Genomic DNA, 19,175 nt, shown 5'->3' on the forward strand with positions numbered 1-19,175 from the left:
CACAATATCCAATCAAGTTCCGCCATGTCATCAACCATTATTCCGTCACTCACAACCTTTTTTAGTGGAAATGGTTATCACTTGTGATGGAATTCCATCACTCACAACCTTTCTTATTTTTTTATTTTTAAATTATTCGATGAAACTATTTTTACAAAACTATTTTTTTAAAGTTATAAAAAAAAGATTTACAAAGTTTATAAGTTTTAACAACAAGGGACTAAAAATGCCTTTCTACTAAAGATAAATACAAAGGAATACAATGTTTTAAAACTATTTAAAACATAATCAAAGTTGAGGGGCTGTTTGTGTACAAATAACAAAAACTTTTAAAACATAACAAGCACCCTTCTTCTTCGTCTGAATCTCCATGTTTTCCGGCATATCTTCGGTGAACTCGGAGCCCCTTATCTACACGAATTCGAGGCGTTTTATTTGCGATAAACACGTGTCAAACATGCAGTGGGTCTCCAGAGCAAGATTTTTGAAGTTTCACGCGTTGTATTTTTAACGCGTTTTACATTTGACGCGTGATACATTGTGGGTGGCGGCGGTCTTTTGTTTCTTCCACGCGTTATATACTTCTATCACAGAGAAATATTCCTCCACCCTGGGTCCCCTAAAACTTAGTGCCCACAATGACAATCCACATCGATCAAACTTCTACCTCACTATAGAAAATCATTGGGTTTTTCAAATTAAGTTCTTCTACCGATCATCCTGGTTTACCTTCTTTCGACTTTTGTTCAATCATTCATGTTGTTAATTGTTATAGTGTTTGCTAATTGCTATATAACTAGTTGACGTTACCCACGCGTTGCGGCGGGAGGTTCATTATCTCCAATTTTGACTTCGTTAAAACAAACTGATTTTAACACGCACTGTGCAATGGGAAATCAGTTGTAATCGTGTCAGCTTGTTACGAAATGGGTAATTAGACCATACGTAGTGGGTAGTTTTGTGGGCGTTTTTGCCCTCTTCAACCCCCCAAAATGCCGGCAAGGCCGTCCCCATGGGCGTGTTTTGTGGTTTTTGGTTCTCAGGCGTTTTTAAAAGCACGCCCAAGCCCCATTTGATGGGCCAATCACATCTAACCTTTTTCTTCTTTAGCCAATCAGTTTTTTTCATAGTTTTTTTTTTATTTTTTAATTATTTACACCCCTTTTGAACATAATGTCCATATCCCCACTACACCCATTTAGAAAAAGACCCCACTGCTGACCGGGCTGCCACATGTCGCAAAACGCCAAAGGGCAAGGCATTATTCACTCCAATGACTACGCATGGTCTTACTTATAACTAAAAAAGTAAACATATAAAATAAAAGTTGTAATATGCTTAAAAGGATATCGATACGTGTCCGATCTGTTGTATTTTTGTTATTATTTAACTAAAAGAAATTAAATAATTTTCAAATAAATCAACATTAAATTCAACAACTAATTGAACAAATCTGAAAGAACGGTATTCATCATCCATCACCGCAGCCACGTCGACCCAACCATCTCTCTTCTGCTTCTCTGTCATTGTCTCCACCGCTGCAACGCAACCGCCGCACAAAAGACGTTGGTGCTTTGTGGCGCCGTAACCGTCTAAATTCTTCCGAGCGGAATTTTTTTTGGTGGTGGCGGTGGGGTTATATAGGGTGTGAAACGGTGGCAAACGACGGGAAACAGTGGGAGACGCGTCAGTCTGTGTTAGTTTTTTAACGATGCGCGTTGCTTTGGTCGTCAACTGTAAAGTTGCAACGGTTTGGTTGTTCATTCATTTTGAAAGGTTATGTCAGTCGGTTTTTGTGGATCTTTTTGTTCGGCCCATCGATTTGGATGTAAAATCTGATTTGTATTGTGTTGTTCGGCGCATCGGGTTGGATGTAAAGCAATGCTTCTTTTGAATGAATCGGTGCCTTTCGTTGATCAAGAGATGCGACGGTGTGTCAAAAACAATTATTGTGAAGAGTGACGTTTATGTAAAGGATGTTGGTAAATGAGTCGGTGCCTATTATTTAATGAATGGTTGCCTTTTGAGTGAAGTGATGCGATGTGTGTAAATGGCAACCGGCAAATCGTTGCCTTTTGTTTAACTAATACAAAGCGACGTGAGTTATGAAACGGTGGGAGGTTTTAAATCGGAATAGTTTGAAAAGGCATGTGTATGTGATGGCACCTTAAGTTACTAATTGTATAAGAGTATAATGGGTATTTAATCATGAACCTTTGGATAATTTTTTTTATTATGGATTAACTTTTGGGATTTTTTTTTTATTATAGAATGATGTAGTTTTGGATTATTTTTTGAGTTGAAATTATATTTTATAGATTGATAGAGTTAATTATTCAACACGGTTGAACCAGACGTATCCAAAACTTTGCTATAAGTAAAACTCAAAACAGAGAACATTCACAAAATAACTCAAATATCAGCGATAAAAACATAAACACACAAGACACTATAAAACTCATCATAACAAAAAATACAAAACAACATTATTAAGGGAACGTCTTTACTCGGCTAATAGCACACAAAACGTGCAATGAAAAAAGCCGATGTTCTTACTCGGATTTCCATGAGGACAAGGGTGGAGTATCAGAGTTCTTGTAACTGTGAGCTGCAAGCGATTCAGGCTGTCTAGAACCCTTGAATGAAGCCATAGATTCAAGCTCAGCCATGTCTTGAGGTGTGAGTTTAACCGCAAGGGCTCCAAGGTTCTGGGTCAGATTTGTGATCTTGGTTGTACCAGGGATTGGACCTACATCATCCCCTTGGTGCAGGACCCAAGCCAATGCCAACTGTGCCGGGGTGCACCCCTTTTTTTGTGCCATTTCATTCACTCGCTCAAATACAACTTTATTGTGATCAAAGTTCTCTCCTTGCAGCCTTGGTAGAACCTATGAAAGATGAAAATAGAATTTTTAGACAAATGTTTATACCAATCAATATGATAATACAAGAAAATCTGCATATCAAATACACTTAATCGTAATATTGCATAAGTGCGAACCTTTCTAAAGTCATTATCTGCCAGATTTTCCACCACCTTTGGACCCGTTGCGAAGAAGCCACTACCCAATGGACAAAACGGCACAATCCCAATTCCTAATTCCCTGAAGGAAAAAAAAATTAAAGATATAGATGAATAATGTTAACATCACAATGGCTTGTTTTTTCCCTAAGAATATTACTTTATGCTAAGTGTATAGAGTTAGTTACACTTAGTTAAGTGGTTACGTAGTTGTATTTTGGTTGTATCAATTAGTATAAACTAGCAATTAGACCCGTGCGCGTTGCGGCCCAGGTACATTGCAAATATCGAATGGATTACTCTAAGTATTATACGATGCGTTAACTATATGAAATTTTCAAAGTGGAGGTGTAAAAATGAAGTAACAAAAGTAGGGGGTAAAAAAAAGAAAAAGTCTAAAAATGGAGTAAAAACGTAAAGTTTAAAACTTGAGGGGGTAATAGTGCAAGGGGAAAAACGTAAAGCTTGAAACTTGAGAGAGTAGCGGTGGTAAAAATGGAGTAATAATTTAAGGGGTAAAAACGCAAAGTTAAAAACTTAAGACGATAGTGGCGGAATTCAGAATTGAGTGTTAAATTTGCAAAGTTTAAAAGTTGAGGGGTTGGTATAAAGCAAATGAGCCTAGAATGTAAACTACCTGAATATAGGCAAAAAAATGTAAGTTATAAAACGGGGGGTAAAAAAGGAAACAGTCTATGGGCCAAAATGTAAATTACAAAACTATAGTTTAGAAATTGAAATTCTCAAAGTTATGGATCATTTGTGTAAGAGATGCAAAAAAGAAGGGAACATTGGTGAAAAGCCACTGACATTTACGATTAAGATTATATAAATAATTCTTTAGGGGTATTGACTTAAAACGATTAACAAAGTACAGTAACTAGTTAACTAACTAACTAACTAAGTAACTCACTCGATACTATTAACACTTGACATATAGTTTATGGGTTACCTGCAGGTAGGAATAACCTCTTCCTCTGCATCTCTAGTCCACAAAGACCACTCCAGTTGTACTGCAGTTATGGGATGAACCGCGTGTGCCCTTCTAATAGTTGCTGGACCAGCCTCAGATAGACCAATGTGTCTTATTTTACCCTCTTCAACCAGTTTCTTCAATTCTCCCATCTACAAAATCCAATAATTGTCACCTTAAATTACATACTAGAAAATCATAAGTGAACTAGAGCATAAAATAAGTGAATTGAGGACTCACAGTGATTTCAATAGGGACTTTTTTATCGATGCGATGAACATAGTAAAGATCAATGTAATCAACATCAAGCCGCTTCAAACTGGCTTCACAACAAGCTCTAACGTACTCCGGTTCACCACTGATTTCAAACTGACCACCAACTTTGATCCCAAATTTGGTAGCCAATTGAACATCCTCTCTCTTTACTCCCTTTAATGCCTGTCAATTCACACAAGTTCAGTTCATAATCTAATCACACAAAGTGAATCAACTTAGTTCTTTAAATGTAATTATGTAATTGTATTGGATTTGTTAATGATTACGGTTACATAAGATAACATAGGTTTATATGTATACCACCATATTACAGGTTAAGTCCATAAACTATACTCTATTAAAATCAGGAGTAGGGATGATAATGGGCGGGTTTGGGTCTTTGGGACGTGTTCACGTAATCTCAACCGCAAACCAGTGGCGGATCTAAAAACTTTTTTCACTGGGTTCCTTTTGGTAGATTTTCACTAATTCTCGCTATTTTTTCCAAATCATACGAGGTTCTCACTAATTTTTTCCCATTTTTTCTAAACCGAATGGGTTCATGGGAACCCACAAAAGTGGCCTAGATCTGCCCCTGGATAAGCCTGTTCCTTTCTCGGCGGGTTTCTATGGGTAGACCCGTGAGTTTCGGGTAAACCCATTAATTTAAAATACAATTTATATAGATAAATACAATTCAGAAAGGGGGTAGCGGCGCAACTTGTTGCTCGTCTACCTACCATTAGTCTGTAATTGTCTCTGTTTTAAATAATGTTGAACATTTATATTCAATTAACAAAATGTATACAAAAAATACTCAAATGCATGGATGACAAAAATAATGTATGCCAATAATTAATATATCATATATGTACATACCAGGTTAGAACCCCGTGTATTACACGGGTTGAATAAATGTAATTTAATATACTAAATAATAAAACAATATATTTTTAAAAACCTTGTTATATTACACGGGTCGAATAAATGTAACTTTATATATTAAATAATTAAAGTTTATATCTTTGGAACCCCGTGTATTGTACAGGTTGAATAAATGTAATTTTATATATCAAATAATAAAAAAGTTATATTTTAAAAACCATGTATATTATACAACAGGTTGGATAAATTTAATTTTGTTTACCAAATAATACAAAAGTTATATCTTTAAAAAACATTGTGTATTGTACGGGTTAAATAAATCTAATTTTATATACCAAATAATACAAAAGTGACATCTTTAAAAACCATGTATATTACAGGTATTGAATAAATGTAATTTTGTTTAATAAATAATAGAAAAGCTATATCTTTAAAAAAAACCACGTATGTTATACAGGTTGAATTAATCTAATTTTATATACCTATCAATAAAATAACCACGTGTATTGTATGGGTAGAATAAATGACAATGAAAATAAAAATAAATAATATATTAAAACAAAGTTTGGTTTCCGTAACAAAATAATTTGTTTTATTTAAAAATATCTTAAATTAACAATTTGAATTTGACGATAACACTTTATCAGAAAAAACAGAAGGTACATGTATGATAAGATTTAAAATTAATTTTTTAATTAATATAAGTTAAGTGGTAGAAAAGAAAGATGGGCAAAAGTAGATGCCTCACGGCTCACACTATGATTTCTTTTATTATACAGTATAGATATTGATTGATAAAGATTTAAAAAAAAAATAAAAGAAACTATATATGGTATACAATCAAGAAGACGGATACACTTTATCGGGTAATCGAGTTAGGTATATCACCAATCCCAAACCTGCGGAAAAAAAAATACTAATGCCAAACCCAGTCTCATACACGATTACCCGACCCCAAACCCGTCCCAAATGTGTTGGCCTGTTGGGTTTCGGTTATCGTGTTGAGGTTCAATTGCCACCCCCATATCCTAATAGATTTTGCTAATAAATCAAATAACAGTTACCTTGCCGATAAGGATTTCGTTGGCGTGACGTCCGTAGATGTCAGAGGTATCGAGGTGAGTGACGCCGGAGTTGATGGCGTGGTGGATGACTTTGATCATGTCTTCTTCTGGTTTGGGGGGACCGTAGCCTGAAGACATGCCCATGCATCCTAGACCAATGGCTGAAACCTTTAGCCCTTGTGATCCCAGCTTTATTTTTCTCACAACTGACATTTTCACACTTTAACCCCAGGAAAATATGTTATATTCTATGAAATTTGAAAGATCTCAATGTAAAGATTAATTGTAGCCTAGAGCCCTTTTTATACCACACATGGTTGACGAAATGGAAAGTCTACGGTCGTCTATGAGTGTGATCGCACAAGAAAGAAAGAAAGAAAGAAGAATCAATTATTGTTCAATATAAGCGGCAGCCGTCAACAGTGAATTACAGACCTTTTTTTCTTTTTTTAAATCATATCTTATGAGACCACCCCTTTGGGGGGTTTTTCGGCATTTTTTCCTAAAAGAACGCCTCATACCGTCTTCGAATTGTCTTCATGGGCGTTTTTTTTTTAAATTTTGTTTTGACGTTCTTTTTTCCACGCATTTGTTCTAGTTCTTTGGCCAATGTCCTTGCATCCATGTTTGGCCAATACCAATTTTTGAGGGTTTTTTATAATTTAAATTCTATTCCCACAATGCACACATCCCCACTATATCCATTTTAGAAAAACGCCCCATTGCTGACTGGACTGAAACATGCCGTAAAACCACAAGGGTGAATACATTATTTGAATCTTCCACTACACATGGTCTGAATATTAATCTGTAAATAAAATTCACAAATGATACGTAAACATTAAATAAATGTATAGTTTAGCTACAAGTAAAACAGGTTTGATTATAAAAAGAGAATAAGACAAACTAGCTTAAATGTATTGAAATCATGTTGTTTATTAATGGCTATGATAATTAACAAAGCACTAATAATGAAAATGGGTTTATGGTAGAAGACGACTCCGCCTTTCTCTTCGAAATCTTGTTTCATTTCGAAATTAGTCGAAGACGACTCCGCCTTTCCCCCTTTTCCCCACTTCTTCTACCGGGCGGTCGGGCCAACTCCACATCCTCGTCGTCGTCCAAATTAATGTTTATGTCGACGTTTCGAGCATCGGAAGTGGGTGTCTCCGGCAGGGCCGGATTTGGGCCTGTGCGGGAGGTGCCACCGCACAAGGCCCAAAATATATAGGGGCCCAAAATTGTTTAAAACATATATACTTTATATATACAATGAGTGTAGACAAGTATACACACGTTCACCCTTTGGTTCAATGGATGCGGCAATTCTCTAGTTTACCGACCATGCTGGGTTCGAACCCAACACTGATCACTCTTTTATTCTTTTATTTTTGTGTTTTTCTCTGGGCCTCAAGGGCTGATTATAAAACAAGGGTTTTTGTGTTTTTCTTTAGGCCTCAAGGGCTGATTATAAAACAAGGGGAAGGGTCCCATGTTGTCACAACAATTAGCAATTGCAACTTTGCAAGCTCTTATTTTTTAGTTTTAATTTTTCATATTTAAATTTGGCCTTAAAAAAATTTGTAGGTTCTTTCAATTTTTTTTTTCTCATTAACCATTTACATAATAAACTTTACATGTTTTCTTGTATAAATTTGTAGATTTTTTATTTCTCATTTAAACATCTACAATATAAACTTAGAAGAACTTAATATTTAGCTCGGTTTATTTTAATTGTATGAAAGGTTCGTGTTGCCAAATTAGTTTGGTTATGTTTACGCATATTACAAATCTTTTTGCTCAAAGGATTCAAGTGTTAGTTATTTTGCTTGCCCGGAGGGTGTTGAAACTAATGTTAGGTGCATTAATTTATTTGTAAGATAAAACTAGGATTTATTGTTTTTAATCGATGCTAGAATTCACTCTATGAGCATGGATAATTATGATACATTGAAATATAGAGAAGAATTGGCATGGATTATAAATACTTGATCGAGAACTTTACTTTTAGAAATGCACAAAAAGCCTCACGATTCGCTTAAGTAAGTAATTTTGTTCATTTTGATACACTACTTTTGTTTTGTTTATTTTACAACAATTATCGTCGTATTGTGGTCTTTTTATATATGATTGATAAGTTTATATTATAGGAAAGGGGCCCAAATATTTTTTGTCGCACGGGGCCCAAAAGTATTTTATCATTTTCGGGGACGGCCTTGGTCTCCGGATCAATTGAGGATGATGTTTTGGACCGTTTTGCTTTACGTCTACCACTAGACGTCATGCTCGGTACGTTAGACCATTTAGGACTTCCATGTAAAAGCTCCCAACAATTTAAGTATGTGAAAACGCCTCTTGTTTGGTTGTACTCTTCCAATGCTCTTGTTAAAATACCCGCATCGTTTTGTCCGCTACCCCAGTTATCCCTCGTGCGTTGGAAAACTTCTTGAAACTGATGACATTTCTGGTTTATATCGGTCCATTTGCTAGATATCGGATCTTTGTCCCAATACTCACCTCTACCCATCGCTTTAAAGTTTCACAAATTTTATTCCAAAAAATTGGTGAAGTTTAATAGTTTGCTACAAAAAATATAAAAAATGAATGTTATATTATTAAAAAAATAAAAATATACGGTTAAGAATTATTTAAAAAATTAAATAAATATATTTTTATAACGCTTACCAACTTCGCGGTCTTCCGATATGTCGAGCCATGCCCGTACTAACGCGTACTCCTCGTCTTTTGTCCAATCTAGGTATGTTCGATTCCGGCGTGGAGCGTTTGGGTCGTTTTTTTATGAGACCTTTTCCCACATTGAGATGCCTCAGCGACGGGCTTGGGTTGTGTCTGCGGTACCGTTTCAACGTCGGGCTCGTTTCTTCTTGAGACGGTTGCGAACTGCCCATGGATGGAAAGCCGTGTGGACCGTGAAAGAACGGTTGCGAACCACCATGCTTAGTATTTGTGCGTACGCCAACATATACTCGGGTCCATCTCTTAGAAATTGAAGTTTGGTTGCGGTTGGGTGGTGTTCGGGCGATATGTAGTTTGGTTACCGGGTCTAGACGGAACACCGAAAGGGGGTCGTAAGGGATTCATGATGTAAATTTTTTATAAAATTTGAAGTAGTATAGAAGAGATGAGGGTAAAGTTTATTAAAAAATGAGTGAAAAGTGGGGTGTTTTATAGGTTAAAAAGTGAAACTAAATTAAAAAAATTAATTTCTTTTGTTTGTTACCATCGAAAGCAACAACGGTTCTTTTTTGAATGTTGTGCGAATTTTGGCGTTTTAAACAAAACGCTCAAGCAAAATTTAAAAAAAATGCAACCATTGGGGGCGTGGGAGGGGTGTTTTAGTTTTTCTTTGAACTAGGAATGACAATGGGCCGGTTACTAGTAATCCCAAGCCCGTACCCGGTTGTAATTCTTTGGCCCGTATCCGGTAAAGTTTATAAAAAAATGAGTTAAAAGTGGGGTGTTTTATAGGTTAAAAAGTGAAACTAAATTAAAAAAAATAATTTCTTTTGTTTGTTACCGTTGAAAGCAACGGTTCTTTTTTGAATGTTGTGCGAATTTTGGCGTTTTAAACAAAACGCTCAAGCAAAATTTTTTAAAAAAATGCAGCCATTGGGGGCGTGGGAGGGGTGTTTTAGTTTTTCTTTGAATTAGGAATGACAATGGGCCGGGTTTGGGCCGGGTATTAGTAATCCCAAGCCCGTACCCGGTTGTAATTCTTTTGCCCGTATCCGGCCCGTTACCCGTCGGGTATTTACCCATCGGGTATCGGGTATACCCGCGAGTAACGGGTATACCCATTAATTTGTTAAAAATATCATTGAAACTCTCATGTGCATTTATTACTCTAATGTTTATATAATTTACTACTTTAATCTATATATATATATATAAATGAGATGGATTTGGGCTAGGTGGCATTTGTATTTGGCCATCTTGGCTGATGTGGCAACTTGGTTTAGGAGGGAAATCACACAAATTCACAATGGACACGGGATCCAGAAAGCATCGGGTCGGACTTTTGGATTTGGATCAATCATGATGGATCCTTTATATATGTCTTTTTTTCTAATTCTTCTTCCATACTCTTCAACAATCTTCACAACCCTAAAACCAAACCCTAGATCAACTCAACCTTTCTGGACGTCACAGCGATTTCTCATCTCTCTAATCAGATCTTCTTCCGCTATTGAAGGTATGTGGTTTTACCCTTCAATCTATTTTTCTTAGCCGTAGATTTTAATTTTATTCTTTTGATTTCTCTTTCTGATGTTATTTTGTTTCTTCACATATAATCTACCTCACATCTTTGTCGTTGTTGTTCCATAACAGATTCATGTTAGCAAGAAGTATTTTGATGATAAGCACCGAAAAAATTCTACCTGCACGTCTATTATATATGTAGTACTACAGATTCGATTCTGGCATAAATGTCCGATTGATGTTAACTTTTTTTGTATTCTTATTAATTTTATGGAAATTGGTTGATTAGATCCGTGATGACTGAACGTTAATTTTAGTGTAAAATGTTTGAAAATGTTTTAGTTTTTGGATTGCACGCAAGGTGTTTGATGAAATGCTTGAATGGGATAACGGGTTTTTTTTCATAATTTATGAGTTTATATTGATGGTTCTCTATGTTTGTGGTGATTTAGTAGAGTTTTTGATGCACTTTTTATAGATGAATTCATGTCTGTTTTGCTTAGATCTAAAAGATTTTATATTGAAGCGTCACATTGAGTTTCAGAGACATGGCTTCTGGGTTAGTTTTGCTTAAATCTGATATAATGTTGTTCCGGTATATTGAAGTTCTTCAGTTTTAGACGATATTTAAGTTTTCTGAAAAAATTTATTATTTTGGCGGAAAACTGATAATTTGAATCCTGATATGTAGTAGTTTTTCGTGATTTTTTGATTTTTTTTGTTGTAATTGTTGTAAATGATTGTTTTTATAAAGATTGTTTCGATTGCTAAAAACCATTTGTTTTCTCATTTCTGTAGATCCGATAAAAGAAATTAAAGGTGTTTTGTTTTTTATGTTATTCGATTGTATTATACAAAGTTGTTTTTATGAATATTGTTGTGATTGCTAAAAATCATTTTTTGTCTGATTTCTGTAGATCTTATCAAAGAAATTAAAGGTATGTTTTTATTTATGTTGTTCGATTGTATATAATGTTCATTTTATAAAGATTCTTTTGATTTCTAATAACGTTTTCTTTGTTCTGATTTCAGTAGATCCGATCAAACTTTATCTTTTTCTTTCTTTGGATTTCTAATAATCTTTGTTCTGATTTGTAATAACTTTTTCTTTGTTCTGATTTCTGTAGATCTGATTTCGGACTCCGATAATTCGTCAATCAAAAGAGGTTAGTTAAGTGTTATAGTTATTTTATCTTTTTTAAGTATGTAATATGTAATTTTATCCTTTATGTTCATTATTTTTTTACCTATTAATATATGTTCTGAATGATTTATGGTTTGTATTTTCTCATGGTGAACCCTCAATCTTTTTTGAAATTCGGACTCGGATTGTTAGTCTACTAAATAAGTTATGTTGTTCTGAATTTTGTAGATCCGATCATAAAATTGAAGGTATGTTGTTTTAGTTTGTTGTTTATCTACCGTGCATCTTTAATCTAAGCGATTGAACATTTATATTTTTTTTGCAAACAATATCAAGATCAGAGGTTTTGTTATCATCATCTACATTCTCTGATTTATGTAGTGTCTATGAACGTTAATCATGTCTTGGACATTTATCAAACTTACTGATTTTTGTTTATTTTGATTTTCATGTGAATCCTTAAATCTTGGATAACAATCGGACTCCGATCATTCAACAAGCAACAGAGGTTAGTTGAATGTTATAGTTGTTTTATCTTTTTTAACTTTGTAATGTTTGATTTTATCATTTATGTTCGGTGTTTTTTTTTTCAAAAATTAATAATATATGTTCTGAATGATTTATGGTTTGTTTTTCTCATGTTGAACCCTCAATATTTCGTGACAATCGAACTCGGACAGTTCGTCGACCAAAACAGGTTAGTTCAATTTTCTTGGTGTTGTTTGTTTTTTGATATCTATAGTCTTTGGTTTTAAATTTTGTCTTTATGCTATATTTTGAGAGTTTATGTGATTATCTTTTGAAGTTCATATGGTTTGTTTTGTCAGTTATATTTTTTTGCTATTTAGTTATGTTGTTAATTATTTAAGGATACTTTAATTTCTTTTAAAATTGTTTTTGTTTCTATAAACAGATGGCCATTTTTAATGTTAATTTTTTGTATTCGAAATTATTATTCGGTTTCTGTAAATAGACATTGTTTCTATAAATAGATTATCTTTTAAAATTATTATTCCTTTGCAGTTATGGATCCTAAAAACAACGCTCTTTCGTTGTTAAAGTTGATTGATCACTATAATCCTAATTTTTTGATATGTTTCTTTAGTTTTCAGTTTTTTTTTAAATTAGAAATATATGTTCTGAATGATTGATTGTTTGTATTTTTCCATGGTGAATCCTTAATCTTTTTTAAAATTCGGACTCGGAATGTTCGTCTCCCAAAACAGGTTAGTTAAATGTTGTTGGTATTGTTTGTTTTTTGATGTCTATACTCTTTCTTATTTCTTATTAAATTTTCTGTTTATGCATAATTTTGAAACTTTATGTTATTATATTTTAAAGTTCATATTGTTAGTTTTGTCAGTTATGAGTTTTTCTATTTAGGTTTAAGATACCTTTAATTTATTTCTAAAGATGTTTTTGTTTCCATAAACACATTACTGTTTTTAAGGTTAATTTTACTATTCTCAATTATAACTCTGTTTATGTAATTAGACATTGTTTCTATAAATAAGTTGTCGTTATATTTTTTTAAAAAATTCCTTATTCCTTTGCAGTTATGGATCCTAAAAACAATGCTCCAATCGTTTTTAAAGTTGATTGATGACTATCATCCTATATTTTTGGTATGTTTCTTTGGTTTTCATTTTATCAACAGACAAAAAGTTATTTAAGCTTATAAGTTTTTTTTTCGATTCATAGGAAATACCGTATGATGAGCCAGCTTATTATGGGAAGGAAAAGTTCCATATGCTCAATGTATTGAACTTATTGATGATGACTTATGCAACTGCAGGAGTCTGAATCTTCTTCGAACACAAGAGGTTAGTTTAATTTTATAGTTTTTTGGTGTTTTTTGATCCGTTATAATGATAGTTTTCATCGTTTATGTCAATCTCTATAATTTTTAAGTTATTTTGTTTAATATTTTTTTTCGCAAATCTAACTATGATATTTTTTGAAATTTGAAAATCTTTGGTTTTTTACTAATAAATTTTGTATTGTATTAATATGTATTAATGATTCTTTTGTTTTGGTTTTTATTTCTGTTTTTTTTTTCATGATTAACTAATAAATTTTATATTCTGTTAATTTTGAATCCATTAAAGATTATGTAAATTTTTAGTGTGTGATATGTTTTTTTCGGAATATTGATTGTGTTTCTAAAAATAAATAGGTTTTAAATTTTTTTGAAACCGTTCCTTTTTAATTATTTGTTTTAGAAGTTTCTCCCGATATTATAAGTTTGTTTCTATAAATAGTTTAGCCTTTTAATTTTTAAAAAGCCTTCATTTTTAATTTCCATATATGGATCAGAGTAACAACTGTCCTTCATTTTTAAAGCTTATTGAGGAAGATGTCTCATTACTTTTGGTATGTTTATTTGTTTTTTATTTCTGTTTTTCTTTTTTCATGATCACTATGATCCTATATTTTTTATATGTTTCTTTAGTTTTCAATTTTTTTTTAAATTAGTAATATATATGTTCTGAATCATTGATTGTTTGTATTTTTCCATGGTGAATCCTTAATCTTTTTTGAGATTCGGACTCGAAATGTTCGTCTACCAAAACAGGTTAGTTAAATATTGTTGGTATTGTTTGTTTTTTGATATCTATACTCTTTCTTATTTCTTATTAAATTTTCTGTTTAGGCATAATTTTGAAACTTTATGTTATTATATTTTAAAGTTCATATTGTTAGTTTTGTCAGTTATGAGTTTTTCTATTTATGTTTAAAGATATTTTAATTTCTTTCTAAAGATGTTTTTGTTTCCATAAACACATTACTGTTTTTAAGGTTAATTTTTATATTCTCAATTATAACTCTGTTTCTGTAATTAGACATTCTTTCTATAAATAAGTTACCATTATTTTTTTTAAAAAAAATTCCTTTATTCCTCTGCAGTTATGGATCCTAAAAACAACGCTCCAATCGTTTTTAAAGTTGATTGATGACTATCATCCTATATTTTTGGTATGTTTATTTGGTTTTACATTTTATCAACAGACAATAAGTTATTTAAGCTTATATGTTTTTTTTCGATTCATAGGAAATACCGTATAATGAGCGACCTTATTGTGGGAAAGAAAAGTTCCATATGGCCAATGTCTTGAAATTATTGATGATGACTTATGCAACTGCAGGAGTCTGAATCTTCTTCGAACACAAGACGTAAGTTTAATTTTATCGTTTTTTGGTGTTTTTTGATCCGATATAATGATAGTTTTCATCATTTATGCTAATCTCTATAATTTTTAAGTTATTTTGTTTATTTTTTTTGGCAAATCTAACTATATGAACTCATTTGTAACAGTTAGCAAGTTAGCAAGCGAAGGCAACTTTCCGAGTGAGCTGAAGGCATTGATAAACAAGAGGTTTGCGTTTAAGATAGCCATAGCTTCGTTTAATATAAAATAGAAATCAGATGGCTACTCTGTTTCCAAGTTGACTGAAAATCCTTCCATCATCAAAGATCTTGATACTCATTTTGATGTTTACCAGGTTCTATATGTACCCTAAACGTTAACTTAAATTTTTTATTATAGAAATCTTATACCACTTATGAATACTTATTGGAATTTATGAAATACATACAGGCTGCTGATGAAGAACCTTTAGATCCTGTTGCTTCTGATCCAAATCCAATTGTTAACGTTAACATCCGGGTTTGTTAAGCAACTTCTTTATATCAGTAAACCTTTATTATTGTTTTGTATTCAACTTTTTTCTCACACTAACCTTTACTTATTACTCTTTATTAATGTTGTAATTTTTAAATTAGTTTCAGAGGATACTGGTTCTGTAGGCTAATGAATGTAGCGGACGAAGTTATTTTGGTATTTTGATAACTTACTTTATAATTCATATTTATTATTTTGTTTTTTATCATTATTAAATACACTTTAATATTATTGTACTGTTTATATATTTCTTATTATACTAATAATTAAGAATGTATATGTTTGTTTTTTTAGTCTATTCCGGACGACGCTGCGTGCAAAATATGGGGTGTAGACCAAGGCCCTACAAATGTCATGATACACACTGAAGATGAGTTTATTAAAAGCTGGCCTATCAATTAATAGAATATACATGTGAATACTATGAAAATACGCACATCTTATTTGTTAACTTGCTTTTTTATACTTTTTGTGAACATATCTTTCACTGGGAGCTTAGTTACCTTGTGATGTTATTTAGAATTGTCTTTTAACTTGCAGATCTATAGTGATGGCCGCAACAAGATATTATAGATGGCTCTGAGAAAGAGTAACTGTTGTTTGTCTGGAGACACTTTAATTCTTAACAAAAGTAAAAAAAAAATTATTGTTTTTTACTTTAGTGCATTTTAACTATATTTTCATATTGTTAACAAGCAATTTATGTAATGTGTCACTTTTATATTTGTATTTATATGTATACACTTTGTGATAATGTAGATAAAATTTTCCTACCCGCGAAGTTCGCGGGTGATAACCTAGTAACTACAACAAAGAAAAATATGACCAATAACATACAAACATATCTTATTCAAATGAATATTTGAAACATATATCTGCATAATTAACTAATTAATGTACTGCTACTTTGGAACACATAATGTCAGTTTATATAATTTGCATTTAATTGAGCACCAAACATGAAAAATAGTAGCATTAATCAGAACCCAAGTAATCTCCCTAACAACTTGAAATCTGTTTAGAAAATTCCAAAATTAACACACATTTTTAATCTGCATAGAAACAAAATAATAAAACATAAAATCTTGTGTTTGTTAAAGTCTTGAAGACAAACAACAAAGCAAAATAATATGAATAAGTGTATGTAATAGAGTTTATATAAATGGAAAATTAAATTTAAAATAATATGCTTTTCGGGTATTATTCGGGTAAACGGGCCGGGTATCGGGCGGTTATCGCTAAATCCCATATCCGTACCCGTACCCGGATATTTTTACATTTTTAATCCCATACCGGGCCCAAACCCGTCGGGCTTCGAGTATACCCGTCTGTATGTTTCGGGTTTCGGGTATATCTATCGGGCTTGGGCTTTTTTGCCATCCCTACTTTGAACCGCATGAGTATGCTAATTTATATTATTAAAATTAATGCACACAATTCAAAGGAGTTGTAGTACGTAGGCTATGACGTAATAATCCCATATACCATAGAATATTTTACTTAAAGTAGCAAACGTATTCACGTCTTCTGATGGACAATAAATTATTCAAAAATAATAAAAACCAATATTGATATCGATCTTGATATACCGACGGTGTCTATGTTGTAAAGGATATAGACACATGTTTATATCGATTGAAAACCATCATAATGATTATTGATATTGGTCCGATAATACCGACACCAGTACATATGTTGTTCAGTCGGTATTGGTTTGTTCAGGCATTCATCGCAGAAATAAAAACTTACTATTTGTTCCCGTATTTATTTTTGATATTCACTAATGAGATTCTTTCGCGCGTTACAGATGAAATACGATTGATATCGTTTCGATGCGTCACCTTACTAGTAGTCGATATAGTTTAGCTTCATTACTATTTACTACTGACATCTGTATTGAAATCATGTGATGATTTAACAGTATTTTATATTGTTAGACCATGCGTAATGGGGCGTTTTTTTTAAAAATTTTTGCCCGAAAACGCCCTATAACGCCCCACCCCCCATTACAGGGGGCGTTATCAGGCGTGATTTTCGAAAAAAAAAGGTTCCGGCGTTTTAAAAATAACGCTTAAAATTGTGGGGGCCACCATCTTTCGACCGTTGCTTCAAACGGTAACTTTCTTTATTTTTTTTTTATTTTAAATAATTCCCACTATATATATTTAACTCACATTCACACCATTTTTTATACAAAACTTCACAAACTCTCCCACTTTCTTCCAACTTTTATAAAAAAAAACCCACTTTCTTCTTATTTTTATACAACCATGCATCCTTTCCGCCCTCCTTTTGGTGTCCCCGCTAGACCCGCAAACCCGAACACAACCCAACCGCAAACCCCATTCAACCTTCAAGACATGGACCCTAGCTTTTTAAGTTACGCGGCTTACTTAAGTGGCGCCCCTCCGTTTGTTCCTCCAACTTTCGGCTATGGTCAAGCCGGCGGGTCTCAACCGTCACAACCCGAAGCCGAACCCGATGTGGAAGTCGTACCGGAGACGCAACCCGAACCGGTGCAAGAAACATCGAAACGCGGCAAAAGGTCGCATAAGAAGAAGGATAAGGACGCACCGAGGCGTACAAAAAATATAATCAAATGGACGAAGGAAGAGGAATACGCGTTGACTCGGGCGTATGTCGACATTTCGGAGGACGAAGAGACGGGTAAATATTTTATATAAATATTATTTTACTTACTTTGTTATTTTATTTTTTAACAAACAACTTATTATTTTTTTTTTGTAGCAAACTTTCAAACGGGTCCGGTTTTTTGGGATAGGGTTCGTGCACTCTTCTTTAGCACGTGGGGTCAAGGCGAACATCGGGACAAAGACTCGATTTCTAGCAAATGGACCGACATAAACAACAAGTGTCATGCGTTTCAAGAAGTCTTCCAACGTAACTACGATAATCGCCCGAGTGGTGAAGGTGACGTGGGGGTTTTAACGAAGAGTTTGGAGGAGTTCGAGAGGACAAAAGGCCCTTTCACGTACTACAAGTGTTGGGAGCTACTTCGAAAAAGTCCAAAGTGGGCGGTAGTTAACCCAATGACGTCTAGTAGTAGACGTCGGGCTAAAAGGTCAAAAACATCATCCTCCGTTGACCCGTCAACTCCGACATCGGATGCCCGCAATGTTGATTTAAACGAGGCGGTGGACGAGGGCATTCAAGAAGAGTTGGCCCGACCCGCCGGTAGAAGAAAGGGAGCCGGGAAAAAAACGCTCGAGTCGTCTTCCGATCTCGAGTTAAAGGATGATTTCGAGGAGATGAACCGTCGTCTCCAAGACATTCGAGATCTCGGCCACCAACGTTATGAAATTATGAAGGAACGAATGGCCGAAACAAAAAAATTTAACGAGATGCAAGAGGCGAGGCAAATGGAAAAGGACATCGAGTTTTTGTCCAAACCTATCGACCACCTACAAGGCGATGCGTTGATCCTTGCGCAAATGCGTCGCCAAAAAATTAAAGAAAAATATGGACTCTAGATCATATTATTTTTTTTATGTTTTTTTTTTTTCAGTTATTTTTCTGTTTTTTTTTTATTTTCAGCTTTTTTTTTTTTTTTTACTTTCGGTTTTTTCTTTAGTTTTTTTTTTCAAGTAATGTAATTTTTTTTTTAAATTAATGAATGTTATTTTATGTTTTAAATTTAAAAAAAATAATTGTGAAATGATTGTAAAATGATTGAATGGGGCATTATACCACTACACCACTTTTGCTATAATGCCCCCTTGCTGACTAGGACGCCACATGGCGCAAAACGCCCCATGGTGGGGGCATTATAGTGTTATACCACTAAGCATGGTCTTACAAGATACTTAAAACACAAACTGACAAACATACAAATTTTAATAGAAGATGCATGTTCTTAAACATGACATACCATGCCATGAACATGAAGAGAAATACAAACACAAACACA

General features: G+C 33.5%; 1 protein-coding gene and 2 long non-coding RNA genes across 4 annotated transcripts; 2 read left to right on the plus strand and 1 right to left on the minus strand.

Moving 5' to 3' along the window:
- Positions 1–2,357: 2,357 nt before the first annotated feature.
- Positions 2,358–6,520, minus strand: LOC110890618 (probable aldo-keto reductase 2). Its single transcript, XM_022138228.2, has 5 exons — positions 6,200–6,520; positions 4,236–4,433; positions 3,975–4,147; positions 3,002–3,104; positions 2,358–2,888 (listed from the first exon to the last, which is right to left on the minus strand). The coding sequence occupies exons 1-5, from the start codon at positions 6,410–6,412 to the stop codon at positions 2,553–2,555; spliced, it is 1,023 nt and encodes a 340-aa protein (XP_021993920.2). The 5' UTR covers positions 6,413–6,520; the 3' UTR covers positions 2,358–2,552.
- A 3,602-nt stretch (positions 6,521–10,122) lies between these two features.
- LOC110892171 lies at positions 10,123–10,807 on the plus strand. Its single transcript, XR_002565889.2, has 2 exons — positions 10,123–10,412; positions 10,550–10,807. It is a non-coding gene; the product is annotated as an uncharacterized LOC110892171 (long non-coding RNA).
- A 967-nt stretch (positions 10,808–11,774) lies between these two features.
- On the plus strand, positions 11,775–15,851 carry LOC110892170. 2 transcript variants are annotated; one of them, XR_002565888.2, is made up of 9 exons: positions 11,775–12,072; positions 12,245–12,261; positions 13,121–13,189; positions 13,266–13,387; positions 14,472–14,540; positions 14,617–14,738; positions 14,881–15,068; positions 15,164–15,403; positions 15,542–15,851. It is a non-coding gene; the product is annotated as an uncharacterized LOC110892170 (long non-coding RNA). The 2 variants fall into 2 exon arrangements; XR_004863138.1 differs by lacking the exon at positions 14,472–14,540.
- The last annotated feature ends 3,324 nt before the right edge of the window (positions 15,852–19,175 follow it).

The sequence above is a fragment of the Helianthus annuus genome, chromosome 7, assembly GCF_002127325.2.
Source record: "Helianthus annuus cultivar XRQ/B chromosome 7, HanXRQr2.0-SUNRISE, whole genome shotgun sequence".
NCBI lineage: Eukaryota > Viridiplantae > Streptophyta > Magnoliopsida > Asterales > Asteraceae > Helianthus > Helianthus annuus.

Bases quoted from the DNA above. Each gene is read 5' to 3' on its own strand.
- LOC110890618 (XM_022138228.2), bottom strand. From the start codon at position 6,412: ATGTCAGTTGTGAGAAAAATAAAGCTGGGATCACAAGGGCTAAAGGTT. The intron at 4,148-4,235 runs GTGAGTCCTCAA...TGGATTTTGTAG, and splicing joins AAGTCCCTATTGAAATCACT to ATGGGAGAATTGAAGAAACT. The intron at 2,889-3,001 runs GTTCGCACTTAT...CATCTTTCATAG, and splicing joins CAGATAATGACTTTAGAAAG to GTTCTACCAAGGCTGCAAGG.